This window comes from Saimiri boliviensis, chromosome 9 (genome assembly GCF_048565385.1).
Source record: "Saimiri boliviensis isolate mSaiBol1 chromosome 9, mSaiBol1.pri, whole genome shotgun sequence".
Taxonomy (NCBI): Eukaryota; Metazoa; Chordata; class Mammalia; order Primates; family Cebidae; genus Saimiri; species Saimiri boliviensis.
The window spans coordinates 111,279,349-111,307,014 of record NC_133457.1 but is presented as its reverse complement, the minus strand read 5'-3'; the positions used below and the strand labels follow the sequence as shown (position 1 = coordinate 111,307,014).

The following is a 27,666-nucleotide window of genomic DNA, read 5'->3' as shown; positions in this document are numbered from 1 at the left end:
CGTAGCAAGTGACTTTCTCTGCTTCCCTCCCCTTTTCCCAGTCTTCAGTCAGCATTTTTGATATCTGTCCTTCCAGATTTTTCCTTGATGCTCAAAAATATATGAGGTTAGAATTTGGCTTCTCCTCTTCCTCCTCCCTTCCCTCTGCCACCATGAAAAAACAGAATGTTTCTGGGTTTGACTCTATTGCTTGCTCTTACCCTTAACCATGTATCTTGGACAACTTTACATATAAGTAACTACAAATCTAACTGCCTTTTTAATGTCTGCATAGCATTGCACAGTATGGCATCAACGTCACCAGGTGTGTTGGCTTATGCCTTAATACCGACACTTTGGGAGGCTGAGGCAGGAGGATTGCTTGAGACCAGGAGTTGGAGATCAGCCTGGGCAACCACTTGCTAGCTGTATCCACTTGGGCTAACCACTGTTAGACACTCAACACTCTTTGTAGAGACCCTATCTCTCTACAAAATAAAAAATAAAAATGAAAAATTAGCTGGGTGTAGTAGCACATGCCTATCGTTCTAGCTACTCAGAAGGCTGAGGCAGGAGGATCACTTGAGCTGAGGACCTCAGGGTTACACTGAGCCATAATTGTGCCATTGCACTCCAACCTGAGTGACAGAGCAAGACCCTGTCTTTAATAGGTATGTGTGTGTATAATATATAGACATGTATATTATTATACATACATCTTCCTGGTCACTGCAATGTTTTTGTCTTATAAACAATATTGCAGTGACTGTTCTTGCACATATAGATGTGGCGGATGAGTATACCTGAAAGAGTGTCTGTAGATGTATGAATACATCATAGTAAGTATATATGTTGTATACTTCAGGGTAGAAGGTGTAGTCGCCTCTTCACCTTTTTTTCTCGAAAATAATCACTTTTTGAAGTGATTGTCTTGGGCAGAGCTGCTTTCTAACAGAGGGTAAATTTCGAGAACCCGTTACCTTCAAGAAAGATTAGCAACTAAAGATTTACTAAGTTCAGGAAGAGTTGAATGGGTGCTGTGCCTCATGCCTGTGATCCCAGTAATGTGGGAGGATCACTTGAGCCTGGGAGATGGAGGCTGCAGTGAGCTGTGATTTCACCACTGCACTCCAGTCTAGGCAGTGGAGCAAGACCCTGACCAAAGTTTAGGCAAATCTCAATTTCTTAGCTGAGCTTTTAAAGCCTCCAGTTCTGACCATTTACAACTCTTTTCTTCTCTTGACCAATACGTAAGTCAGTTCCTTACTTTCCTGGAGACATTGCTGCATCCCCATCCCTTTTTTTGTGCTGCTTCTTGTATCATCTCTGCATTTTACCCTCTGACGTTTTACCTTCTTTCCAAGGAGCCAGTTGCCATATGCCCTCTTTTCTATTTCTAGGACACATGGCAAGCTCATTCCTGCCTCAGAGCCCTGTTATCTCTGCCTGGAGCTCCTCCCCTGGATCAGTGATTCTCAATCCTGAATAACCATTAGAATCCCCTGGAGAGTTTTTTAAAAGTCTGATACCTGGGCCAAACCACAGGCCAATCCAGTCAGAATCTCGGGGTCCCAGGTATCAGTAAGCTCTCCAGGGGATTCTGGCAAAATCCAGTGATGTAGATCTTCCTATGCCCAGCTCCTTCTCATCATTCAGGTCTCAACTGAAATGTCACCTCCTCAGAGTTGCCCTCCCTGACTGCCCCAGCTAAAATATGTGCCTTTTTGTTACAGCTCTCTGTTTTATAATATTTCTGTCATCTATCACACCTTTTGACTACCTTGGTTCTTTATTTACTCATGTATCTGTTCCTGCCCCAGTATAGGCACCCCAGGAACTTAGGGATATACTACCCTGCATGACAGTGTCCCCAGAGCCTTGAAAAAACTTCAGACTTAGGAGCCAAGACTTAGGAGTGCTGGGTCCAGCATTTACTAGCTGTGTATCATTGAGCAATTTATGAAACTTCTCTGTGCCTTAATTTCCTGTTCTGGAAAATAAGGATTATCATACCTACTTTCTATAGTTATATAAGAATTAAGTGAGCAAATACAGGTAAACACAGAACAGTCCTTGGTACAAAGTAAGCACCCAATAGTGTTAGATATTGTTCTTTTAATATCTTTTTTTTTTTTTTTTGAGTCAGAGTCTTACTTTGTCACCAGTACTGGAGTCCAATGGCACAATCTCAGCTCACTGCTGCCTCCACCTCCTGTGTTCAAGTGATTCGCATGCCTCAGCCTTCTAAGTAGCTGGACTTAAAGGTGCCCACTGCCATGCCCACCTAATTTTTGTATTTTTAGTAGAGATGGGGTTTTACCATGTTGGCCAGGCTGGTCTCAAACTCCTGACCTCTGGTGATCCACCCACCTCAGCCTCCCAAAGTGCTGAGATCACAGGTGTGAGCCATCCCACCCAGCCTATTATTTTAATATCTATCATGAATGATATATTACAATTCCTGCCCTGTCCTCCCTGCCTACTTCTCTGCTTTATATCCAATGAGCTTAGCACCATTTGCATCATTTGTTTGGCATTCCATTTATTTTGCTTATTTCTTGTCTGTCTGCTCCCCAGACTGTCAGCTCTATGAAGGCAGGAATTGTTTTGTTCACTGTTATGTCCCCAGTGCCTAGCACGGTGCCTGGCACATAGCAGACACCAGTATGAATACCCAGCTCCTCACCTGTTCTCCTGTCTCTCCCCACTCCCCAGGATTACCTCACAGACCTCATCACCAACGACAGCGTGAGCTTCTTCCGCACATCCAAGAAGATGTACCCGCACAGGCCGGTCCTCATGGTCATCAGCCATGCAGCGCCCCACGGCCCCGAAGATTCAGCCCCACAGTATTCATGCCTCTTCCCCAACGCATCTCAGCACATGTAAGCCTTAGCACTCTGCCTGCCAGGGGTTCTGCTTAGCACGAAGCGGGAGAGGGAGGCCTTAGTAACGGTAATGTCACCACAGTGACTTAGCTATGCTTTCTTTCTAATCCTCCTGGTTTAAAGACCCCAAGCACACACTGCTTGTCCATGGTGAAACTGGGATACAACTCCAGACAGCCTGGCCAGCAGACCAAGAGAGTTTTTAACTTGGGATACATGGCCTCCCACCAAGATGTCTGTGGATGGAACTGTGAGGAACAGGTTTCCTTTTAATGCCATGTGTATTTTATTTCAGACACCTAAAAACATTCTTTTGAGGAGGGAGGGGGTCTATAGCTGTACCAGACTATCTGCCACCATTTATTGAGCCGTGGGCTCTGTAGAAGTTGCTGTGCTAAGCCCGTCACATCGTGTCCAGTTCTGGAATACTCATCATGGGCCTTGGGGTGCCGGTTATCTATTGCCGTGTAACAAATCACCCCAGAACCTAGCAGCTTAAAGTAACAAACACGAATTATCGCACAGTGCCTGTGAGTCAGGATTCTGGGGGTGGCTCTTCTGAGACTCTGGCCCAGGATCTCCTGAGGTTGCAATCAAGGTGTCAGCTGGGGCTGCAGTCACCTGAGGGTTGACCGGGGCTCAGTCCCATGGCTGCACCTGGCCACATGGGCCTCTGTCCATAGGGCTGTTTGAGTGTCCTCACCTGATAGCTGGCCTCGCCCAGAGCAAATGATCAGAGCGTGAGGCCAAGAAGGAAGCCAGTCACTTTTACAGCCTAAGCTCGGAAGTGGCACCTTCGCTCCGCCATGTTCGGTTGGTCACCCAGACCAGTCCTCCTACAGTGTGTGGTTCCACACAAGGGTGTGAAGGCCAGGAAGTAGGGATCATTGAGAGCCATCTCGGAGGCTGCCTGTCACACTTGCTGTTCCCATTTTACAGATGAGGAAACTGAGGCACAGAGAGGTGAGGTGACTTACCTGAGGTCACCCAGCTCTAAGTGGCAGAGCCAAGATTCCAGTCCAGTCCCCTCTTCCACTTCACATGTCTCTGCCCACCCCTGCAGTTCTCCATCCAGCTGGCTGGGGAACTTCCCTGGAAAGTTCTGCTTCTCTACCTCACCCCACCCCCTGCTTAGCAGTGACTCCGAAGCCCTTGCTCTGACATTCTGGGGCCACAAGGATGGGGTGGTTTGGAACCTGCCTGAATATTCAGGGTGTTTAGCTTCATTACAGTCAGAATACATTGCCCTCCTCAAGCCCCTCCTGTAATTACTTTTTGACAACAGTCAAAGCAGCTCAGAGACCGAAGGCACTATGTTCACCTCCACATCCCTTGGTCTCTGGGGAGGAGGTTTTGACAGATGATGAGCGGGGTCCCAGGGGCTGCAGCATTGCCGCTGTGCACATCTGACTGTCTGGCTCCCTCTCCAGATCCAAGCCTACTCCTCTCCACCCTAGAAGGCCAGCCTCCCCACCCCCACTTACAGCTCATCCCAGCAGGGGGTGGAGGCCACTCAACCCCATCTAAGGGAGAAGCCGTGGGTGGGGGAGGGACGCTTTGCTTCGGCAGCATCTCCTTTAACAGAGGTGCCCGCTTCACCCCAAGCAGCAGTGAGCAGCACCGGAATTTTGTGATGAAATTGTTTGACATTGCCTGCTGGTTTATTTTCCCTTTGAAATGAAAATTACAGAAATTGGAAATGAGCGCTGTCTGCTCTTACGTGAAGCCCCCTTTGCCTTATTAGGGGCATGTTTGGAAGGCTCTCTTTTCTCTGGGGTATAATCATTTCCAACAGAAACCAAAAAGGAGAGTTCTGCAGCTGGGATGCTTAATGATGACAGTCAGGAAGGGGTGAAGAGGGCCCGGACGCAGTTAGAGCACTAGAGCTTTCTGTCGGGGTCTCCTATCCCGTCTCTCCCCTAGAAAGCCAGCCTGTGGACTGTGGCAAAAGCTGGTAGATGGTGGCACCATCCATCCCACAGACCTCAGGGCCCTGCACCATTCCCACCCTCCCACACACACACAGTAACATACATGCAGACACACACAAAGATGTGCAAATACAGACACAAGCACACAGGGACATGCCACACAAACACACACACAAGGAAACACAAGCAGCCTGGGCAACATAGTGGGGCTGTCTCTACCGAAAATTGTGGGGTCCAGTCCTGCATGGTTCTGTGAGCCCCTCCCAGCTGGTGCAGAGAAAAGAAATTGTAGCAATAAAAGGCACAAAACACAGAGATCGAGAAAAGAGTTTGGGCCCAGGGGGTCCAGTGCTACCCAATGCCGGGAAGCTGTCACTCTGATTGAGTTGCAAATCCAGGGGCAGGGTAGGTAGGGCATGGCCTTGGTGGTCAGAGACTGGGGGCAGGGTACATAGGGCATGGCAGTGATAGGGTCAAGTACATCACATGTCATTCAGGTAGGGGCTCAGGAATTTCTGGCACGGGAAGTGAAGTAAGGAGCATAGTGCATCAGCACCTTTTCCATACGTATCAAAAAAGAACTAAAACATTAAGATTTATATTACTATTACTGATTATCTTTTCTAAGACAAAAGGAACCAGGTGCAGAAGCGGAACATGAGAGTAGACATGGAACGTGAGCACTGAAGCACAGCACCACACAGAGACGGTCAACCCCCGAGGTCTGCGGGCCTCCCTGACAGCCAGCAGGCCTTGCCACAAGAGCTTAGAGAAGCAGAGTTTCCTCCTAACTCCTTCGGGGAAGGAGACGTCTCAGTCATTTTGGACAGCTCCTTCCCTAACTGCCTCAACAGCGGGCGCTTTCCAAGGGCTTGGCGCTGCCGCACAGCCAAGGCGCCCTCCAGCAGCCCTTACGCAGGCCTGGCAGAGGGCTTAGAGCATCTTGCCTTAGTGTCATTCATTTCACCGTGTCATCCCAGGTCCACACTTCTGACCTGAGAGGCATTAGTAAAAGAATTAAGATCCCCATGAATACTAACTACTGCGGTTATATTTCTAGTTACTTTCTTCTCCATTATTTACATGGAAATAGGCTGAGGCTTTTTGCTTCTGCCTCAGGTCTAATGGGGTCTTTTCCCTACAGAAAATTTAAAATTAGCCAGGTGCACGCCTGGGGTCCCAGCTACTGGAAAGGCTGAGGTGGATCACTTGAGCCCGGGAAGTTGAGGCTGCAGTGAGCTAACATTGTACCGCTGCACTACAGCCTGGGTAACAGAGTAAGACCGTGTCTCTTAAAAAACAAAAGAAACACACCTGCAGGCACACACACAAAAATACACAGTTACAGATATACACAACACACATACAAACATGCAAACAGATATAGGCAGAGACACAGAGATACACACAGACATGCCCACAGACACCCCACCAGCCCTCCAAGCTTCCCGTCGAAGTGCGCTGATTGTGGCTTCAAGGGATGTCAGGGCTGCTGCTGACGGCCCCAGACACGTGGTGGAGGAGGCTGTGAGGACACCACCCTCTTCCTGCTGTTCGCCCCAGCGGAAAGGAAAGGGGATGTTCTCCTTCACGCCCTTTTGTGAACCCACCAGACATTCCTCGGATGCTGGAGGAGGTGAGGTTTTCAGATCTTTGTTGAACAGGCAGCTGGGCCCATGGGAACATGCCCGCATCCTCCCTGGGGGAGCCTGGCTTGACCCAGGCAACCTCCAAGCTGGCATCGGCCCCAAGCACCACCCGGCTCTGCTGCCTCCTGGCCTCGGTGTCCCCCAAATCGCTCTCTCTGAGCCTGGGCTGCAGAAATCATCACGCTCCGAACAAACTCACCCCTCACTGTTCTCGGGGGCCGACCTTAGCCTCACTTCTCATGGGTTCAGGGATGATTGCTGGAAATTACATCCTGGAATCCGGGCCCTTGGGCCTGCGGGAACAATTTTCCCACCCGTTGCGAGGCTCTGAGAGCATCTCTGTCCGACTGCTGCCCCCAGCAGCCCCCAGTCAGTTCCTCGGTGGGGAGAGAGCTGAGCGGGGGGCTGGGCTTGGTCCTGGGAATGTTCTCCACGGAGGATCAGGCCCTGAGACAGCAGAGCCGGCCCACAGGGAGCCTGGCCGTTCTGGTAATGAAAGGAAGTGTGGACCCTGATGGGTTTAGTGCTGACAGGCTGCAGATCAGCCAGGGCCCCAGAAAGCCGAGTCCGGGGGAGCCTTGGAGACAGCGACTCGCCTTCCACGTTACAAAGCAGTGGCGTCCACAGCTGCCACGCCACCCAGCGACAGTGTCACGGTTTCTGTCCCGGATGGTTGTGATATCTGAGACATTGCTGAGGTCCTGGCGTGGCAGGCCAGAGGGAGACGAGCCAGGGCCCCGCTCTGACCAGGCTTGCTTTTCCTCCTCCTCTTCCCGGAAGCTCCTTACCCCCTGAACACCCCTGTGAAAAGCAGTAGAAACTCAAGCCTTTATCTTCAGCCTTGCCTGGGGAGAGGGGTAAGATTCGCAGGGAACCTAGTCTTCAAGAATCATCAGGCCCAGGGCGAGGAGACCCACGTTTTGTGGGGTCTTTTTTCTTTCTTTTTTTTAGATGGAGTTTTGCTCTTGCTGCCCAGGCTGGAGTGTACTGGTGCAATCTCGGTTCACCACAGCCTTCGCCTCTGGATTCAAGCGATTCTCCTGCCTCAGCCTCCCAAGTAGCTGGAACTATAGGAACGTGCCATGACAGCCAGCTAGGTTTTTTTTTCTTTTTTTAGTAGAGATGGGGTTTCTCCATGTTGGTCAGGCTGGTCTCGAACTCCCAACCTCAGGTGATCCAACTGCCTCTGCCTCCTAAAGTGCTGGGATGACAGACATGAGCCACCACGCCTGGCTTTGTGGGACTTTAAACAGTGCTTCCTGTCAGTGGTGCACCCCACCCAGAAGACCCCCGCATGCTGAGTTTCCAGCAGCTAGATGCGGGGCCCAGCGTAAGCTGAGGTGACAAGGAAGTGCTCTTGGTTTGGTCACGATGACTCCTCTGGTTTTAGTTTAATATGTCATTGACTAACCAGGGAACCGAGAAGGTCAGAGAAGTTTGAGGACCTGCCCACTGTCTCACAGAGTGACAGACCCTGACTTCTGCCATGGGGTCACCTGTGATTACTAATGACAAAGGGACACGCCAGTGGTAATCTCCCCCGAGCAGTCATCATGCACGGGGCGAGGTTGGACGGGCTTCCCTATAGCCTCTCCCTCAGTGCTCACAGCCATCCTGGAAGCTGGCACTGTCTGTGTTCTCCTTGGGTAGGAAGTGAGGGCACTGATGCCTTAGGAGGGAACTAACTGGCCAGAGACAGAGCTGGGGCTGGAACCCCAGCAGCTGGTATGGCCAGCTGCCCTGGGGTCCCTCGGTCCCTCTTGTCCCAGGTGCTCAGACAGAACTTTGTCCAGCACACTCCTGCTGCAAGATTAAGCAGCATGCCAGGCACCGTGGCTCACGCCTGTAATCCCAAAACTTTGGGAGGCCGAGGCAGGTGGATTACCTGAGGTCAGGAGTTTGAGACCAGCCTGGCCAAGATGGTGAAACCCCATCTCCACTAAAAATACAAAAATTAGCCGGGCGTGGTGGTGGGTGCTTGTAATCCCAGCTACTCGGGAGGCTGCAGTCAGCCAAGATAGTGCCACTGCACTCCAGCCTGACGACAGAGCAAGACTCCATCTGAAGAAAAAAAAAGAGAACGTGGCATATCCCAATGTACACGTTGAGGTGCCTTCCTCACAATTTTGGCCTTAAACGTATAACTATAACTTATTTAATTTTTTAAATCAATTTCCATTATTTTGAACTAAAATCTATTGCAAAAGGATGTTCTGTGGTCCTACCTTAGCCACAGTAACTGCAATCTGCCATTCACCAAAGGCAACTGCTGTCTACCAAAAATAGGTACAAGGTACGCAGAGCAGTGCCACGGAATTTGAGTTGGGTGCTGGCTCCTGATGAACACTCTGATCTTGATTTTCTGCGCTTTTTTGAAAAGTGAGATGAGCAAAGTCTAAAGAGGTGTTAAAGACAGACTAGCACCAGACTGAGACTTTGGCCTGAGGGAGCCGACAGGGCACTGACTGTCTCGCTTTGCTGATCAAGATCCCATCATGCTGTGCCTCTTAGGAGCCTCTCACGTGAACACCTCACACGTGGAGAAACACTGAAACGGGGTGTGGGAAAGCCCCTGACATGCCAGTGTCCCCTTTTCCACCAGGGGAGCACACCTGGCCCTGGGCTGCAGACACGGCACAGGGAGGCTGCTCCTCTGGGCCGGGCTGGCGGGGACCGGGCTGGGTCCACGTTGTCCCGGCCTGACCGATGGGTATGTCGTTGCTCACCAGCACGCCAAGCTACAACTACGCGCCCAACCCGGACAAACACTGGATCATGCGCTACACGGGGCCCATGAAGCCCATCCACATGGAATTCACCAACATGCTGCAGCGGAAGCGCCTGCAGACCCTCATGTCGGTGGACGACTCCATGGAGACGGTAGGCGCCCCCTGCATGGCTCCGCGGGCGGCCGGGCCCGGCCTGAAACCTCCCAGCCCTTCGGGTTTTTCCTGGAGGAATGGAACTCAGGCAGAATGGAGAGGCCCCATGCTAGACCCGGGGAACGGTCTGGAGCAATCCAGACAACAGCCTCTTCGTTCATGAAACGTTCTCGATCTGTGCTGCCCAGGTATGCTAGTTACATTTTTTTCCCTGCTATTTACATTTTTGACCAGCTTTACTGGGATGTAATTCACATACCATACAACTCACCCAATTAAAAAGTGTGCAATTCTGTGGTTTTCACATACCCAGAGTCGTATAACCGTCACCACACCCGTGCTAGGGCATTTTGGCTACCCCGAAGAGAAACCTCCCAGCCCGTAGCCATGCCCACTAAATCTCCATCACCCCCCGGCCCCAGACAACTGGTGATCTCTTTCTGTCTATAGATTTGGTTCTGCACATTTCCTATAGATGGACTCGTACCTGCTGTGCCCTCTGTGTCCCGCCTCTTTCGCTCAGTCCCCTGTGTGCAAGGCTCACCCCTGGTGACCCATGAATCAGTCCTCCATTCCCTGTGATTACTGGATAATATCCCATTGTATGGGTATTGTCACACTTTATTTATCCATGGCTATTTAACTCGATAGGGTTAACAATTTAAAGTCAGTTCCTCTGTCACACAAGCCTCATTTCACGTGCTTAGTAGGTTCAGGTGGCTGGAGGCCACCTGTCAGACAGCACAGACATTAACACGGCCACCAACACAGAATGGTCTGCCACACACTGCCCTTCCGGATTGCAAGCTCCTGCCACAGGAATGAAACTATCCCAGTTCCATTCATCCATCCGTCCGATAGCATTTATTGAGTGCTGGTGTGCATGGGATACAGCAGGCAGGAAACAAAATGACAACAGCCTCTGCCCTAATGGAGGCAGTGTGCCAAGGCAGGGACGCAGACAATCCACAAATAAGTAAAAGAGGCCGGGCACGGTGGCTCACGCCTGTGATCCCAACGCTTTGGGAGGCCGAGGCGGGTAGATCATCTGAGGTCAGGAGTTCAAGACCAGCCTGACCAACATGGAGAAACCCCATCTCTACTAAAAATATAAAAATTAGCCAGGCATGGTGGCATGTGCCTATAATCCCAGCTGTTTGGGAGGCTGAGGCAGGAGAATGGCTTGAACCCAGGAGGCGGAGGTTGCAGCGAGCCGAGATCGTGCCATTGCACTGCAGCCTGGGCAACGAGAGTGAAACTCCCCTCACAAAAAATAAAAGAGATGGAGGCTGAGAAGTGCCATGAAGAACCATGGAAGGGAGAGCGGGGCAGGGAGTGACAGCAGGCAGAAGGGTGCCGTTATCAAGAGGACAGCCCCTGGGGAAGTTGAGTGAAAACCTGAAGCAGGGGAGGGATGGGGCCTGAGATCTCAAGCGTCTGTCACCCAGGGTTGGAGCGGCCGGTCACCCAGTCCTTCCCGCCCCTGCCTCCTGCCTGTGTTGCAGATTTACAACATGCTGGTTGAGACGGGTGAGCTGGACAACACGTACATCGTGTACACCGCCGACCATGGCTACCACATCGGCCAGTTTGGCCTCGTGAAGGGGAAGTCCATGCCGTATGAGTTCGACATCAGGGTCCCATTCTACGTGAGGGGCCCCAACGTGGAAGCTGGCTCTCTGTAAGTGTGTCACCCCCCAGCCCCCAGGAACCCACAGAGGCCTCCGGGCTCAGCTTGGGGCTTCAACCATGCAGACAAAACCCAAGCCACACTCTGGGTGGCTCATGATTTTGGCAGGTGGACCCCAGAGCCAAAGGAAAGCAATTATGTCAGGCATTTTATACCCCTCTGGTGGGAAAGGAGAGGCCAGGAGCGTTAGCACCTGTGGAAACAGATTGTGGTAGGGCTGTCTGCCAGGAAATCCAGGGAGCTGGGCTGTGTACGTGTGTGCACGCACGCGTGTGTCACCAGTGGGTAGGAGTGGCACTTGGATTTCTGTTCTGGGCTGGGCAGTCATTGATGAGGGTCTGGAGGTTGTCAGGGAGGAACCCCGGACCTCGCCACAAGCAGCTGGTTGTCAGCCGGGATCAGCTGAGCCAGCTCCGGGCAGCAGCACAAAGGGAAATGCTTTTCCCTCCCATCCTTCCTAGAGGACCGCGTGGGCCGCAGCCCTCAGCCAGCCTTTCTCCTTGGGTTCACCTTTGAGATGACATGTTCTGGCAGCAAAAATGGCTACGTCTGGGGCAGGGAAACAGACAGGCCGGTATTCATGGCACCAGCTTCCTTGGATCGGCTGGGATATTATAAAGAACTGGCTCAAATGGGTCTTTTGAAAAGCAGATGTGTTGCTATTGAGATTCTCATTCGGCCTGACTTCCACCCTCGCACAGACCCAGCACTCACACCGGGCTGGCTGCAGAATTCGTCCTGAAAAGGCATTGACGTTGCAGCATGGAATTCCAGACTGACATGTTCCCACTGCCTTCGACATACTGTGAGAATTCCAGGAGGCAGGCTGCATGAGTTCAAGTCCAGAGAAAGTGATGACTCTCTGTTGACCTCATCAGATCGTGCCTGTCTTTGGCTCTCAGCATCCCCACTGGAATAAGAGCTGTAATAATGATAGCACATGTGTGTGGAGTGCCTACTCTTCAAGGCCTGGCCCAAGAACTATGCAATAGGCCAAACACAGTGGCTCACGCCTGTAATCCCAGCACTTTGGGAGGCTAAGGCAGGTAGATCACGAGGTAAAGAGTTCGAGACCAGCCTGGCCAACATGTTGAAACCCCATCTCTACTAAAAATACAGAAAATTAGCCGGGGGGGGGTGGCATGTGTCTGTAATCCCAGCTATTCTGGAGGCTGAAGTAGGAGCATCACTTGAACCCAGGAGGCAGAGGTTGTGGTGAGTAGAGATCACGCCATTGCACTCCAGCCTGGGTGACAGAGCAAGACTCCATCTCAAAAAAAAAAAAAGAACTACATAATATTTCATTGCAGGCTGGGGGCGATGGCTCACACCTGTAATCCCAGGACTTTGGGAGGCCCAGGTGGGCAGATCACTTGAGGTCAGGAGTTCAAACTGTTAACATGGTGAAACCCTGCCTCTACTAAAGATACAAAAATCTGCTGGACGTGGTGCTGCACACCTGTAATCCAAGCTACTCAGGAGGCTGAGGCAAGAGAATCACTTGAATGCAGGAGGTGGAGGTTGTGGTGAGCCAAGATCGTGCCACTGCACTCCAGCCTGGACAACAGAGTGAGGCTTCATCTTAAAAGAAAATTAATAATAATTCATTTCAGCATCACAACAACTCTGTGACGTGGATGCTCATATTAACTCTGTTTTACACCCAGGCACACAGAGGCACAGAGAGGTTAAGTTGCCTGAGGTTACATAGCAAGTCGGGGAAGGGGCTAGGGATTGAAGCCAGGCAGTCTCTTTCTCCCTCTGCCACACCTCTCAGAAACCTCGAACCTTCCCCGTGAACAGAAAGAATCTGACCCACTGAGGGCTCTGCAAACACTGACGTGGGGGTTTGGTCAGCCTCAGAATCTGTGGTCTGACTCATAGGACCCAAAACCATATCCCACGTGGTCAAGAAAAAGACAGTGCCAAGTCAGGCGTGAGATCAAAGACACACAGTATCCGTCAGCCAGGACTTCTTTGGTTGCAACCAGAAAAGACCTTTGAACCAGATGAGCTGAATGAGATAAAAGGAACATAGTAGCTACAGTAACTGAAAATTCCATGCCCAGCTCCGGCCTCAGGCATGGCTGGATCCAGCAGTCTTACCATGCCATTGGAAAGCTCTCATTTCTTATCTCTCAGTCCCATTTCCGCTGAATTGGCTTCATTCTCAGGCAGGTTTTTCTCCTTATGGCAGAGTCGGCAACTCCAGATGTTCAGGGGATACAGAAGTGACCACCTGAGCCAGGCTTCCTGCAGCTTAGAGTCTAACTGGGCAATAGACAGTAAACCATCCTGTTGAGGAAGCCAGACTGCTTTGAACAGAAGACCTGAGACTAGTTCCCACTGGCCAGACTTAGGTCACGGGTCCTTCCCTGAACCAATCACTGTAGTCAGAGGTGACAGAAACCCTTGAGTGACCAGACTGAGTGCATCGGGCAGTGGACTCTGAATGGGGTCAGGTAGTTCCTCCGGAATTAGAAGCTACAACACAGAGCAAGGCATGGGTGCTGGCCAGGAAAAGCAACTGCTGTCCTCCTCCTCCCCCCGAGCCTGGGGGAGCGGGGCCAGTGGACAGGCTCAGCCCCATCGGCGGCTGGTTGCTGGGTTCGGCAGAGCATCCTTCCCTCAGCAGCCTTCCCAGCTCCCTCGCCTCCAGATTCACTTTTGCCGCCTGATGCTGGCCTGTGAGCCCCCGTGCCACAGCTTCAGCCCACCTTCCCCAGCTGCACACAGGCTTGGCAGCCTGTCCGATGTTCACAGGGCACTGGACTGGGGAGAGATGGAGGGTTAAAGGTGACTGAAACTCTAGGACCTAGGCCCTGCCCTGACTGCCAGGGAACTGGCAGGAAAGGCACTCAGGCGCTCTGACGGCGCGTGTGTCCACCATTCATTCCCCAGGTGCTCGACCCTGTGCTAGGCCCACCCCTCAAGTCCCTTACCCTGCACTGGGAATGTCACCAGCCAGAAACTGAGCCAGGCGAGGTGGCTCATGCCTGTAATCCCAGCACTTTGGGAGGCCAAGGCAGGTGTATCGCCTGAGGTCAGGAGTTCAAGAGTAGCTTGGCCAACATGGTGAAACCCCACCTCTACTGAAAGTATAAAAATTAGCCAGGTGTGACGGCACATGTCTGTAATCCGAGCTATTGGGAGGCTGAGGCATGAGAACTGCTTGAACCCAGGAGGTGGAGGTTACAGTGAGCTGAGATCTCACCACCACACTCCAGCCTGGGTGACACAGCAAGACTCCGCCTCAAAAAAAAAAAGGAGCCAGGAGAGGTGGCAGATGTATGGGAATTCACTTAGCTAATATTTAGTGAGTAGCTACTGTGTGTCTGAGGGTGTAAGTCCTGGGGATACAGAAGTGACCACCTGAGCCAAGCTTCCTGCAGCTTAGAGTCTAACTGGGCAATAGACAATAAACCAGAGAAATAAGTAAAATCTATAGCTTACGAGATGGTGATAAGGCTTCAGGAGAAAGGTAAAGCTGGGAGGGTGTGGAGGGGGTGTACTTCCAAGTAGGGTCCTCAGGAGGGGCCTTGCATTGGGTATCTGTGCTGCAGCACAAACTGCCACAAACTCAGCAGCTTAAGACAACACACACATACAAACTTCCAGTGTCTGAGGGTCAGAAGCCTGGGCCCAGCCCGGCAGGGTCCCCTGCTTAGGCTGAAATCAAGGTGCCAGCCAGGGCTGCAGTCTCATCCAGAGGCTCGACTGAGGAGCATCCTCCTCACTGCTCCTGGAGCAGGTCCAATGCAAGCAGAGGACTTGAACCCATGCCCTCTGCCTCCCAAACGGCTCACAGGCCAGCTGCTGATTTAGAGTGGCTTGTTTCTTCAAAGCCAGCAAGGGGAGAGAGAGACCAGAGCAAGACTGCTAGCAGGATAGAGATGCCTGTCTCATAACACAGCCATGGGAGTGACAGCCCATCACCTTTGCCATGTCCCACTTGGCTCAGGTCCAGGTTGGTCCACACCCAAGGCGAGGAGGTCACATTAAGGTGTGATCACCAGGGACAGGTGGGGACCACCAAAGCCTGTCATGAGCCTCCTTGGTAATAGAGCAAAGAACTAAAGGGGGGAGGGACAGTGGCACATCAATCTCCAGGGAAAGGACGGTCCAGGTACAGGGGACCTGAGGCCGGGCTGTGCCTGGGCTGTCGAGGGACAGTGAGGACCAGCAATGCCCCAGAGGTCCAGGGGAAGGGCCAGGATTTAGGCTGGCTGTCAAGGTGGGTTGCCTTCGCTCAGGAAGTGGGGGCAGGGGGGGCAGGAGGGGGACAGGGTGGGGCTGTCAGCTCATGCCATGGCATGTCTGAGGTGCAGAAGCTAAGTGGGGGCAAGTGGAGAATGGTGGTTCGGCTGAATCTGCGCCACAGTGGGGAGCTGCTGAGTGTCGAGGTGCCAGACCGCAGCTTCCGTTCCTGCAGGTGTCTGCCCCCTGCAACCTGCTGCCCACCACTGCCCCCAAACGCCCGAGTCAGGCTGAAGCACCACCACCCAGGTGCTAAGTCCCTGATCTCCTGCCTCCCCCAGGAATCCCCACATCGTCCTCAACATTGACCTGGCCCCCACCATCCTGGACATTGCAGGCCTGCAAATACCTGAGGACATGGACGGGAAATCCATCCTCAAGCTGCTGGACTTGGAACAGCCGATGAATCGGTGAGGAAGGAGCAGGGCCGGTGGGGCGGGGGTGGGGCCGGACACTGGGCTTCTGACCTGCAGGAACTCAGGGCAAAACCCTGTGGGTCTAGAACGTGAGGTCCCCAAGGGTCGGGAGCTGGGGTTCTCAGGTCCCCCCACCCCAACCACTTACCTGCTACGGTAAGTAAGTGCCGTCTTCCCATCTGGAATGTGGCCAAGGTGACCAGTTGGGGACCTTCTCGGAGCTAAAATTACACAGAGCTTGAAATAATAACAGCCGCAGTGATGGTAGGAGTTAGTGCTAACTACGAATTGACTGTGTGTGAGGCGCGGTTCTGAGGACCGTGCGGGGATTCTATGAATTTGATCCTCACGGTAAGCCAGAGAGGTGGGCATTAGTATCATCCCCATTTTACCAGTTTGGAATCTGAATCCCAAAACGATTGAGTGACTTGTCAGAGATCTCACAGCAAGTCTGGAGGACTTCAGCTACAGGAATTCAGACATTGACTCGCCATGCCCCGTAGCTTTAATGCTGGACGGTGTCCAGAGAGGCAGAATAGGAACCGTGAGGGTGAGCAAAAGTCACACAGGTGGAAGGTGAGCTGAGGCAGGGCAGGGGTGCCGGCGTGGCCGCAGCGACATCTGGTGGCCAGCACTCTCACCGCCACCAGGTTTCTGGCCTCCAGGTGCTATGTCAGCTCCTGGCTTGCACCTCTGGCAGCGGAGCCCTTCCTCAGTGGCCTCCCAGAGGCTCCAGCCAGGTGGGCACTGTGTGCCCACATCTGGCTGCCCTGTAGGGGGACTACGTCCATTGAGGCTCCAGCCCCAACTGAGGCCAGGTGAGCTGTAATGGTATAAAATGGACATGTTTGGGGACACTGGCCTGGGAGCCAGGCCACCTGGGGGTCAGGGGACAGGGTGGAAGCTTCCCCTCTCGACTTCAGAGTGCCCATCTAGGAAATGAAACTGACCAAGTGGCAGTGGATGAAACACACAAATTACATACGTGCAACAGCAAAGCATTCAAGAAGAAAACACCCCCAAAACTCTGTGCAATTAATCTAACACCAAGACAGCCGCGGACCTGGCGCTGAACTGAAGACAGCTCTTCCAGCTCCGGGGAGTCGTTGGGCTTCCTTTGCGCACACACGGTTACGTGGGTGGGACTTAGAGTCACTGACCTGGGTCATTTCTGCCCCACGTGCCTCCAGACCCAAATCTCTGGGGGAAGGGGTGGCTCAACTGGGAGAAGGGCGCAGAAGCCTCCCCAGTGCCTGGCTGGACACACCACAACTGCTGTCCAGGCTGACCGGAAGCCGAGGCTGACTGCGGGCGCCATCCCTGCTCCTGGGGGCATCGGGGGTCGTGGTAAGCCCTCACATAGCTGAGAAGCAGGAGCTGTGCTTTTTTTCCAGGTTTCATTTGAAAAAGCTGAAGGTCTGGCGGAACTCTTTCCTGGTGGAGAGAGGGTGAGTGCTGTGTCCTGGGAAGGACACCCCTGCACAACTCCCTCCCTCCCTCCCTCCCTCCCCGCAGGATGCAGCCCCACCCATCACGGTGTTCGGGACCTCCCGCGCCGGTGCAGAAGGGAGAATAGGGCTGTGGTGCTACCTTCCAGCAGGGGCTGTGCAGCTGTGTCCAAAGACCCCTCAACACAGAGCCCATTCGCTGCTCCTGTAGATGACACAGAATTAGGGTCTGAGGTCACGGGCACCCTCTTAGCGTGTTCTGTCCAGCCTGTACAGTGTCTTCCATGTATTTAATGTATTGCCAACTCATGCAGTTTGGGAAGTTTCTTATAAAATTCTATTATCTTAAGTCTCCTAAACATCAGGAGGTCAGAACAGGGTGGCCCTGCGTCCTCCACTGTGAGGATAAGCCGGAGCCAGGGGGTCCCCTCTAAGTGGACACACGCACCTCCCGGGCTCCTCAAAGCTGAGAGGCCGTCCCCGCGGCTCCTGCTGTCTGCCCCGCAGCAAACTGCTACACAAGAGAGACAGTGACAAGGTGGACGCCCAGGAGGAGAACTTCCTGCCCAGGTACCGGCGTGTGCAGGACCTGTGTCAGCGTGCCGAGTACCAGACAGCGTGCGAACAGCTGGGACAGGTAAGGCTCCCCGCCCTCCCGATGGCCCCTCCCGACTGCAGCCAGCCCTGGCCTTCGAGGCCCCGAGAGCCGCTGAACCAGCAGGGCCGGGGTCTCCCAACGGGTAGCCCTTTGCTGCCGTGTGACACCCAAGATGCTGTTTGGTGATGCAGGGTGACACTCACTATAAGTAATAAGTAATTCTTTTTTTTTTTTTTCTTTTTTTTTTTTTTTTGAGACAGAGTCTCACTCTGTCTCCCAGGCTGGAGTGCAATGGTGTGATCTTGGCTCACTGCAACCTCCACCGCCCAGTTTGAAGCGATTCTCCTGCTTCAGCCTCCCAAGTAGCTGGGACTATAGGCACATGTTACCACACCTGGCTAATTTTTGTATTTTTAGTACAGACGGTGTTTCTCCAGGTTGGTCAGGCGGATCTCGAACTCCTGACCTTGTGATTTGCCCACCTCCGCCTCCCAAAGTGCTGGGATTAGAGGCGTGAGCCACTGTGCCCAGCCAGCGACTCCTTTCTCAGCAGCCCTGGGACCTGACCGTGTCAGAGGCCAAGCGTCCCGTGGGTGTGCGTGCGCCCTTCGCGCCTCTCTGGCCCTTGCCGGCCCCTCTTGCACAAAGGGCCCCAGCAGAAGTTAAATGACCTTACTGCATTCACTTTGGTTTTTCGTTTATAGGAGTAACAAGAAATGGCTTTTTAAAATAAATACATGTACATTTTTTTTTTTTTTTTTTTTTTTTTGAGACGGAGTTTCGCTCTTGTTACCCAGGCTGGAGTACAATGGCGCGATCTCGGCTCACTGCAACCTCCGCCTCCCGGGTTCAGGCAATTCTCTTGCCTCAGCCTCCTGAGTAGCTGGGATTACAGGCACACGCCCCCATGCCCAGCTAATTTTTTGCACCTTTAGTAGAGACGGGGTTTCACCATGTTGACCAGGATGGTCTCGATCTCTCGACCTCGTGATCCACCCGCCTCAGCCTCCCAAAGTGCTGGGATTACAGGCTTGAGCCACCGCGCCCGGCCACATGTACATTTTTTAGAAAGTGAATTGACAGGCCGGGCGCGGTGGCTCACGCCTGTAATCCCAGCACTTTGGGAGGCCGAGGCGGGTGGATCACGAGGTCAAGAGCTCGAGACCATCCTGGTCAACATGGTGAAACCCCGTCTCTACTAAAACTACAGAAAATTAGCTGGGCGTGGTGGTGTGTGCCTGTAATCCCAGCTACTCAGGAGGCTGAGACAGGAGAATTGCCTGAACCCAGGAGGCGGAGGTTGCGGTGAGCCAAGATCGCGCCACTGCACTCCAGCCTGGGCAACAAGAGTGAAACTCCGTCTCAAAAAAAAAAAAAAAAAAAAAAGTGAATTGATTGCAAGAGAAATATTAAGGAAATGATGGCCAGGAACAGCCATAATTAGCAGTTTGCTGTGGGGCCGCCTCTCAGTGGCTCATGCCTGTGGTCCCAGCTACTCCAGAGCAGAGGTGGGAGGACAGCTTGAGCCCGTGTGCTGGAGGCTGCAGTGAGCTGTGACTGCACCACCGCACTGCAGCTTGGGTGACAGAATAACCCTGTCTCTAAAAATAAGAAAAAAGAAAATTACCTGGGAAGTATTCAGAGATAGCGGAAACTGACATGTTTGGGAAAGGCTGAACAAGGCTTTTCTAAGGCTGGAAGGCCAAGGGAGGAGGGTGGGGGAAGGGCAACACCAGCTGGCAGGGAGATGGGAGGGGAGATGGGCATGCCAGGGCCAGGCAAGCAGGTGGAAGGCAGCGGGGCCTTCAACAGCAGTGAGCTGGGGGACACAGCAGACGGCGGGGATGGTGGCGCCAGGTCCCACACTATACCTTACAGGCCTCGCATCTGCCAGCTCTGTCACCCGGGACACGTCCCTCTACCTCTGTGTGCCTCGTCACCTGCCTTGTAGGGTCGCGTGAGATATAGTGAGTGAGTTAATATCAACACACGGTGCTGGGCACATGCTACGTGCTGCAGAGACACAGGGAGCAGATCCAACCCGTGGCTTGGAAAGGTCACTTTGGCACAAAATAGGCCCTAACGAGTCATTTGATGAATGAGCGGGAGCAGGGTGGACAGACGGGAAGAGAATCTAGTTTGCAGGTGGTTGCAGGATCCCATGAGGGGATCCAGGAGGCTGGAATTGGGGAGAGAAAAGGAGAGGTTTGGACGGTGATTCTGTCTACATTAAGCTTCTGACCACCGTCAGTGGGAAGGTGGTCAGGGTCCTCCTTGCGCTGGAGCAGAGACGGAAGGAAGAGAAGCCTCCGGCAGGGTAAGGGCTGGAGACAAGGCATTCTAGGGAGAAGGAACGGTGAGCACCGAGGCCCGGAGGCGGCAGCCCTTGAGATACTGGAGAGAGAGGGCGGGGCTGAGGCAGAGCAGGGGCAAGAGAGGAGGACCCGTGGGAGGCACCGGCCAGATTGGGAGAGTGTTTGGAGACCTGTATCAGGAGCTTGGGTCTTGTCCTAAAGACAGTGGGAGCCATTGAAGGGTTTTGAGTAGGAGAGTAACATGACCTGACTTGCCTTTTGAAAAGATTCCTTGGCCGGGCACGTGGCTCACGCCTGTAATCCCAACACTTTGGGAGGCCAAGGCAGGTAGACCATGAGGTCGAAGATCGAGACCATCCTGGCGAAACCCCATCTCTACTAAAAATAGAAAAATTAGCTGGGCGTGGTGGCGCGCGCCTGTAATCCCAGCTACTCAGGAGACTTGAGGCAGAAGAATTGCTTGAACCTGGGAGTTGGAGGTTGCAGTGAGCCGAGATCGCGCCATTGCACTCCAGCCTGGGTAACGAGAGTGAAACTCCGTCTCAAAAAAAAAAAAAAAAAAAAAAAAAAAAAAAAAAGAGTCCTGTAACTGCTGTGTGGGTGGATTTTCAGAGCAGACGGAAGCAGGCAGCCATGAGTGGTGGCTGTTCCAGGCATCTCACGGGGGGTGATGGTGGTTCCGCCCAAGGCTGAAGCATGGCCAGAAGCGGCGCTTGCAGATGCAGGTGTAGGGCTGGGTACAGGCAGGGCGGGGGTGTCTCCGGGGTGGATGGGGGTGGCAGGGGAGAGGCAGGTCTGGGGGAGCAGACGAACAGCTGGCTGAGACCCTGGTGTGCCTTGCAGAAGTGGCAGTGCGTGGAAGATGCTACAGGGACGCTGAAGCTGCACAAATGCAGGGAGCCCGTGCAGCTGGACGGCGGCAGAGCCCTCTCCAACCTCGTGCCCAAGTACTACGGGCAGGGCAGCGAGGCCTGCGTCTGCGACAACGATGACTACAAGCTCAGCATGGCCGAACGCCGGAGAAGGCTCTTCAAGAAGAGTAAGTGTCACGATCTGGCTGAGTAGGATGGGAGGAGAGAGACCCTGCCTGGGAGCCCCATTCATTCATTCACACAATTCCACAGAGACTGTCACTTTGCCAGGTGGTGGTCCAGGGACTGGGGACACAGCCATACCTCCTCACAAGCCACCTATGCTCGTGGGAGCAGTAATAATAAAACTTAAAGATAAGGCCAACCATGGCGGCTCACATCTGTAATCCCAGCACTTTGGGAGGCCGAGGCAGGTGGATCCCCTGAGGTGACGAGTTCAGGACCAGCCTGGCCAACATGGTGAAACCTGTCTCTACTAAAAATACAAAAATTAGCCCACATGGTAGTGTACGCCTGTAATCCCAGCTACTGGGGAGGCTGAGGCAGGAGAATCACTCGAACCTGGGAGGTGGCGGCTGCAGTGAGCCAAGATCACTCCACTGCACTCTAGCCTGGGCGACAGAACAAGACTCATCTCAGAAAAAAATCTTAGTTCGTAAGACCGGATGATACTGTACCACGGCCTCGTTAGAGACTGAGGTGTCCAGAACGGGCACGGTGGTCTCCTCTGGTCCACCCAGCCAGGCAGCAAATGTCCTCACCATGGAGCAGACACGTCTCTCTCCATAATGCCCAGCCCCTGCCCCAAACAACACTTCCCAGTGATGGTCCGCCGGTACATTTCCTAGCCAGCTGACTGGGAACTACTACATTAACTTTCCTAGCTGAATAAGATGATTGGTTTCCAGATTGGATTACACAGCCAGCCTCTCCTTGCTTCAGCTGGTGGCACAGTGGATAATCTTTAAATAATACAAGATCTCGCAGGGAGAAATTCAGCTTGTTTCCCCCTTATTAATGCTTAGAGGAAAGAAAAATGTCCCTAAGTAGCTGAGAGTCAGCTCAGCACTGGTAAGAAGTCCTCAGCGAGTGTGATGTCAGAGCCTAGACCACCTCTCAGCAGCCTGTGAGCGAGGCGGGGTGATCACCTTCATGATGGACAGGAAAGGCTGGCTCACGTGGCTGATCTGGGACTGCAGCCCCATCTCCTGCCCAGCATTCATTCCCCCGCTGCCAGGGTCTCCCACAAGACACTCTGTCCCTCTTTTTTTTTTTTTTTTTTTTGAGATGGCGTCTCACTCTTTCTCCCAGGCTGGAGTGCAATGGCACGATCTAAGCTCACTGCAACCTCCGCCTCCCAGGTTCAAGTGATTCTCCTGCCTCACCCTCCTGAGTAGCTGGATTACAGATGTGTGCCGCCATGCCTGGCTAATTTTTGTATTTCTAGTAGAAATGAGGTTTCACCATTTTGGCCGGGCTGGTCTCAAACTCCCAACCTCATGATCCGCCCACCTCAGCCTCCCAAAGTGCTGGGATTACGGGCGTGAGCCACCACACCCAGCCTGTCCCTCTTTTCTGAGCAGTCAGCCTAGAGCAGGCTGAACTGGGGGCTTTCAGTCTTCCAGGGGACACTGTTTGGAGACATTTTTGGCAGTCACAGCTGAATGTGATGGACGGGTGCTGCTGGCATCTAGTGAGCAGTCTGTGGATGCTGCTAACACACAGCACAGCGCCCCCTGCAGACATTCATCTGGCCCCAACGTGTCAGCAGTGGTAAGGTCGGGAAGTCCTGGCCCAACCCACCCTGACCCAATGGGATCCCAGCTGTGGTGTGGGGAAGCCAGGCCGAGCTGGCCAGCCCACAACAGAAGGTGGAGCTGGGAACAGGAGAAGGGGACCAGGAGGAGGGGATGGGACCAGGTGGCTGGGGTTCATTCACTTCTTGAGCTCTGTGCCAGACACTGAGATCAGAGTTGACCTAGAGAGACCCTGACTCTCATGGACCTCGTGGATGAGACAAGAGGTGAAGAAGTTAACAGAGAGGGCCACTTACTCGGTGAAAAATGCATAAAGGAGACGCAGCGGTGGCGGGACCGGGCAGAGGGGTGGCGGCTGCAGAATGGTGCTCTGTGGACATTTATTCAGAACCGGGTACAGAAAGGAGCAGAACTTGTTGGCAAGAGAGCAGGTGTTCTAAGGAGGAAGACAGAGGACAAAGTCTGTGTGCTCAGAATGGGCGTGGGGGGTCCCAGCCACAGAGAGGTGACCAGTGTGGCTCAGGGGTGAGCGGCACAGTGGGCGCGAGCAGCCACATCACACAGGGGGATGCTGGCCTAGGGAGGCAGGGAGTGGGCCCAGGGTGTCCCCTGAGGTGAGGACATAGCTGCAGGCAGCGTCCCCCGCCACCATGGTAGCTGGTCCACACCAGCTCATCACACCGAATGCTTCACTGTCTGTTTGGTGCCATCCTCCAAGGCGCCCTGTAAGGCAGCCTCTGTCATGAGGATTTGCCCAAATTGCCAGGGCCCACACATGTGCTCAAGGGTTTGCACCTGAGAATACCATTGCCACACCAGAGCTCTCGGCTGCTGCGCGATGAAGTCCTGTCCCACGTCCCGTTTGTGTGGCAGGAAGGTGTTACCTCTGGGACCCTGGACATGAACACAGAGTGATGGGGAGAGCCAGTCGTGTGGCTTCAGTCCAGGAAAGGATTGCCTCCCAGCACCGTGTGCACTCGCTTCAGGGAGACTAAGCCCAGGGAGGGAAGGGCCCCGGAGAAGGCTTCCCCCGAGCTAGAAAAGGCCCAAGGCTTTGCTAGAGAGGGGATGCCTCTCCTGGGCCCTCGGGACCCTTCGGCCCTTGTGACTGATGCAAGGTGTCTGAGAACTGAAAGACCCAAAACATCCCCCGAGAGCAGAGGCAGCGAGACCCGGGCCACATGGGAAAGAAAGCGCTTTCCTCCCTCCTTCCGCCACCGCCTGCCTTCAGTGGGTCCTCCTCCGTCACCATCTCAGGGTCACTTGGGACCCAACAAAAGCTGGGCCACTAACTGGCTCCAGGCTCTTCTCCTTAAACCAGGTACATCTGGAGAAGGATTACAATGCCAGCGCATGCTGGGGCCAGACACGTGCCGGGTGGCGGGGCTGTGGCCAGCAGGGAAGACACTGGCCAGCGAGAGGGGCCGCTCCCCTCCCGCTCATCCTGACCACGTGGAGCTGTGGGCGGAGACGTCTGTTTTCTTTCGGGAAACTGGAAGTCTGCATCCGTCCGTCACCGCCCCCATCTCCCCTTTTTCTCTCATGTCAGCAACTCAGATTTGTTTTTGACACGCAGAAGATGCAGTCTCTCTGGGGTGTCACGTTAGCCTGCACACACTGAGTTTTTGGCATTAGGGCGTCCGTAAAGCCCCTCTCAGCCTCGTGCCCCACCCACCTGGTGGGCAGCCTCCAGCTCACTGGGTCTTGGAGAAGCTAAGTGGCTTCCCCAGTCCCCGTCCATGTCTCCGCAGAGACAGGCAGGCGCTGCAGGGCCCTCTTCCCAGTTCAAGGCGTTTTTATATCCATAATGCTTTCTTCCTTTTTAATTGAGGTGAAGTTGAGATAACATAAAACCTAAGAGTTGTATACGATGCAGAGACATTTGATACGTTCACAGCATTGCGCACCCCTACCTAGTTTCAAAACATTTCATCACCCCAAAAGGGAGCCCCACACCCGCCCACAGTCACGCCTCACCGCCCTCTCCCCGTCTCGGCAACCACCGATCTCTCTGCCGCTGTAGATTTACCTCTTCTGGGTAGTTCCTATAAATAGAATGAACAGTGCGAGCCCGCTTTGTGTCTGGCTGCTGTCACTCGGCAGGATGCTTTTGACACTCATCCACACTCTGGCATGAATCGGAACCTTGCTCCTGGTGGTGGATTCGGTTGTACCGATGATCTACTGTCATTTCTTCACCCATACGAAGCTCTTGCTTGAAATCCTCTCGAGCCGGTGGCTTCTTGGCTCTAGGACTTCAGTCTTGCCGGTGTGATGGGCTCGAGGCCCTCCCAGGATCTGTGAGCAGGCGGGTAGATTTCATGACCCCTCGGGTCGAAGGCAGTGCTGAGCCTCATTCTTAGCAGCCTGGCCCTATCTTGATGAAGGAGCCACTGCCCAGACAGCCCAGACAGCCTTTCCCGCCTCCCTGACTCTGCCACCCCTCGATGCCCACAGGGTACAAGCCCAGCTATATTCGATATCGCTCCCTCCGCTCAGTGGCCATTGAGGCAGATGGCAGGGCGCACCACGTAGGCCTGGGTGATGCTGCCCAGCCCCGAAACCTCACCAAGCGTCACTCGCCAGGGGCCCCTGAGAACCCAGACGACAAGGATGGTGGGGACTTCAGTGGCACTGGAGGCCTTCCCAACTACGCCGCCACCAACCCCATCAAAGTGACAAATCGGTGAGTGTCCAGGTGGAAGTTGAGGGTGACAGGGACAGGACAGACCTTCAGAAGGGCTTCCCACACCTCCTGGGCCCCTGGGCTGGTCCTTCTCCTCCACCTCCTCTTCTACCACCTCTTCCACCTCCTCCACCTCCTCCTCCACCACCACCTCCTCTTCCACCTCCTCCATCACCTTCTCCACCTCCTCCTCCATCACCTCCTCCTCCACCTCCTCCTGCATCGTCTCCTCTTCCACCTCCTCCACCACCTCCTCCTCCACCACCTCTTCCTCTTCCACCTCCTCCTCCACTACCACCTCCACCTCCACCACCTCCTCCATCACCTCCTCCTGCATCATCTCCTCCACCACCACCTCCTCCTCCACCACCTCCTCCACCACCTCTTCCTCTTCCACCTCCTCCTCCACTACCACCTCCACCACCTCCTCCTCCACCACCTCCTCCTCCACCACCTCCTCCTCCATCACCTCCTCCTCCATCACCTCCTCCTCCACCTCCTCCTCCACCACCTCCTCCTCCATCACCTCCTCCTCCTCCACCTCCTCCTCCATCACCTCCTCCTCCTCCACCTCCACCTCCACCGAGCCACATATGATCCCTTCTCTCAAGCAGGTGCCACATCCTGGAGAACTACACAGTCCGGTGTGACCTGGACCTGTACAAGTCCCTGCAGGCCTGGAAAGACCACAAGCTGCACATCGACCACGAAGTGAGTGGAGAGCCTGTGAGAGGAGCATGCCCTCAGCCACCATGGGCCTGACAAGACCCCCGACTCACAGTGGCAGGGCAGTGAGGCCAGACCCAGGGACGAGGCTGGAGAGGCGAAATCAGGTCCTCACAGACTCCTCAGCCCAGCCACAGGCGTCAGTCCCAGCATCAGACAGACAGCTTCCTGTACAGGCTGAGGGAGGACGGCTTGGCCACACTGTCCCCCACTTCTGACTTACAAGAAGTCTACACTGGCCTTGCACAGGGGCTCACACCTGTAATCCCAGCACTTTGGGAGGCTGAGGCGGGCGGATCACAAGGTCAGGAGATTGAGACCATCCTGGCCAACACAGAGAAACCCCGTCTCTGCTAAAAATACAAAAAATTAGCCAGGTGTGGTGGTACGAGCCTGTAGTCCCAGCTACTTGGGAGGCTGAGGCAGGAGAATGGCTTGAACCTGGGAGATGGAGGTTGCAGTGAGTGGAGATTGCACCACTGCACTCCAGCCTAGCGACAGAGCGAGGCTCCATCTCAAACAAAAACAAAGAAGTCTACACTACAGTAAGGCGTTTCACCAAGCCCAGGGGAGATACTGGAGCGTGCAGTGGGCTCAGTGAGTTCCTGTGCAGGCCAGGCCGGGAAAATGACTCGCTTCCCTTGCGCGGCCGGCTGGAGGGGAGGGCGGGCTTCCTTCTGCAGGCGGACCAGTCTCCCCACCCACACGGGGAGTGCGGCCGCCGCTGCCGATCACGGGTAGGGGGGCAGCGCCAGCCCATGGCGGTTTCCAGGCTTCCTCTCCTGCCCCTCCCTCAGATTGAAACCCTGCAGAACAAAATTAAGACCCTGAGAGAAATCCGAGGTCACCTGAGGAAAAAGCGGCCAGAAGAATGTGGCTGTCACAAAATCAGGTGAGGCAGTTAGCAAGGGGACCTGCCTGAGACCCCGCTCTCCCAGGGCAGTTCATCTCTCATACTTGACCCCTTTCATCATTTTTTTATCTTTATCTTCTCCCGTCTGGCATTAAAAAACCCGTAATTCACATCCTTCTTGTCATCCAGGCTGGCGCCCAGGTTCCAGCCCCGCTAGCTAGGGGCCCACACTGGCTGTGCCGCGCCGGCTCCAGGCCGGGAACGGCCTCTGCCCAAGGCCCTTTCAGAAATCGCCCACGTGGTCTGAGGTCCACGTTCCCGGCTCAGGGGTCCCCTGGCCCAAAGGACTGAACTCCAGAACAGCTCTGTCCAGTAGAACTCTGTGCTGCTGGAAATGGCCTGTACCTGCCCTGCACCACGTGTGGCTGCTGCACCCTTGAAATTGTGGCTAGTGTCACCAAGGAGCCGAATTTTTTATTTTGCTTAATTCAAACTGAAGCAGCCACCTGTGGCCAGTGGCTCCCGTACTGGACAGCACAGCTGGAAAAGCCTGACCGTTCCAGAAAGTCTGGCAGGCACAGGCTCCCCTGTGCTGACCCCAGCCAAGCGTGCGCAGGCGAGCGGTGGGGAAGCAGCCTCAAGATGCTGAGGCTTTGACACGTGAAATTAACCCTCCAAAAAGGAAAGGAAAAGGCTGCTGAGGCTGACGCCACCTAAAG

General features: G+C 54.0%; 1 protein-coding gene across 9 annotated transcripts in view; it reads left to right on the top strand.

Annotated features, from left to right (window-relative positions):
• The window catches only part of SULF2 (sulfatase 2), a 128,207-nt gene that overhangs the window by 94,430 nt on the left and 6,111 nt on the right, over nt 1-27,666 (top strand). For 5 of the 9 annotated variants that reach the window (XM_010343102.3, XM_010343101.3, XM_039479307.2 and 2 more), the window contains exons 5-14: nt 2,695-2,864; nt 9,177-9,327; nt 10,835-11,010; nt 15,558-15,686; nt 17,087-17,140; nt 17,648-17,777; nt 20,897-21,092; nt 25,140-25,368; nt 25,980-26,079; nt 26,892-26,986. In XM_010343102.3, coding sequence (XP_010341404.1) covers nt 2,695-2,864; nt 9,177-9,327; nt 10,835-11,010; nt 15,558-15,686; nt 17,087-17,140; nt 17,648-17,777; nt 20,897-21,092; nt 25,140-25,368; nt 25,980-26,079; nt 26,892-26,986 — 1,430 coding nt within the window. The remainder of the gene's footprint in view (nt 1-2,694; nt 2,865-9,176; nt 9,328-10,834; nt 11,011-15,557; nt 15,687-17,086; nt 17,141-17,647; nt 17,778-20,896; nt 21,093-25,139; nt 25,369-25,979; nt 26,080-26,891; nt 26,987-27,666) is intronic. The other 4 variants (XM_010343103.3, XM_074406634.1, XM_039479308.2 and 1 more) reach the window with 2 other exon arrangements.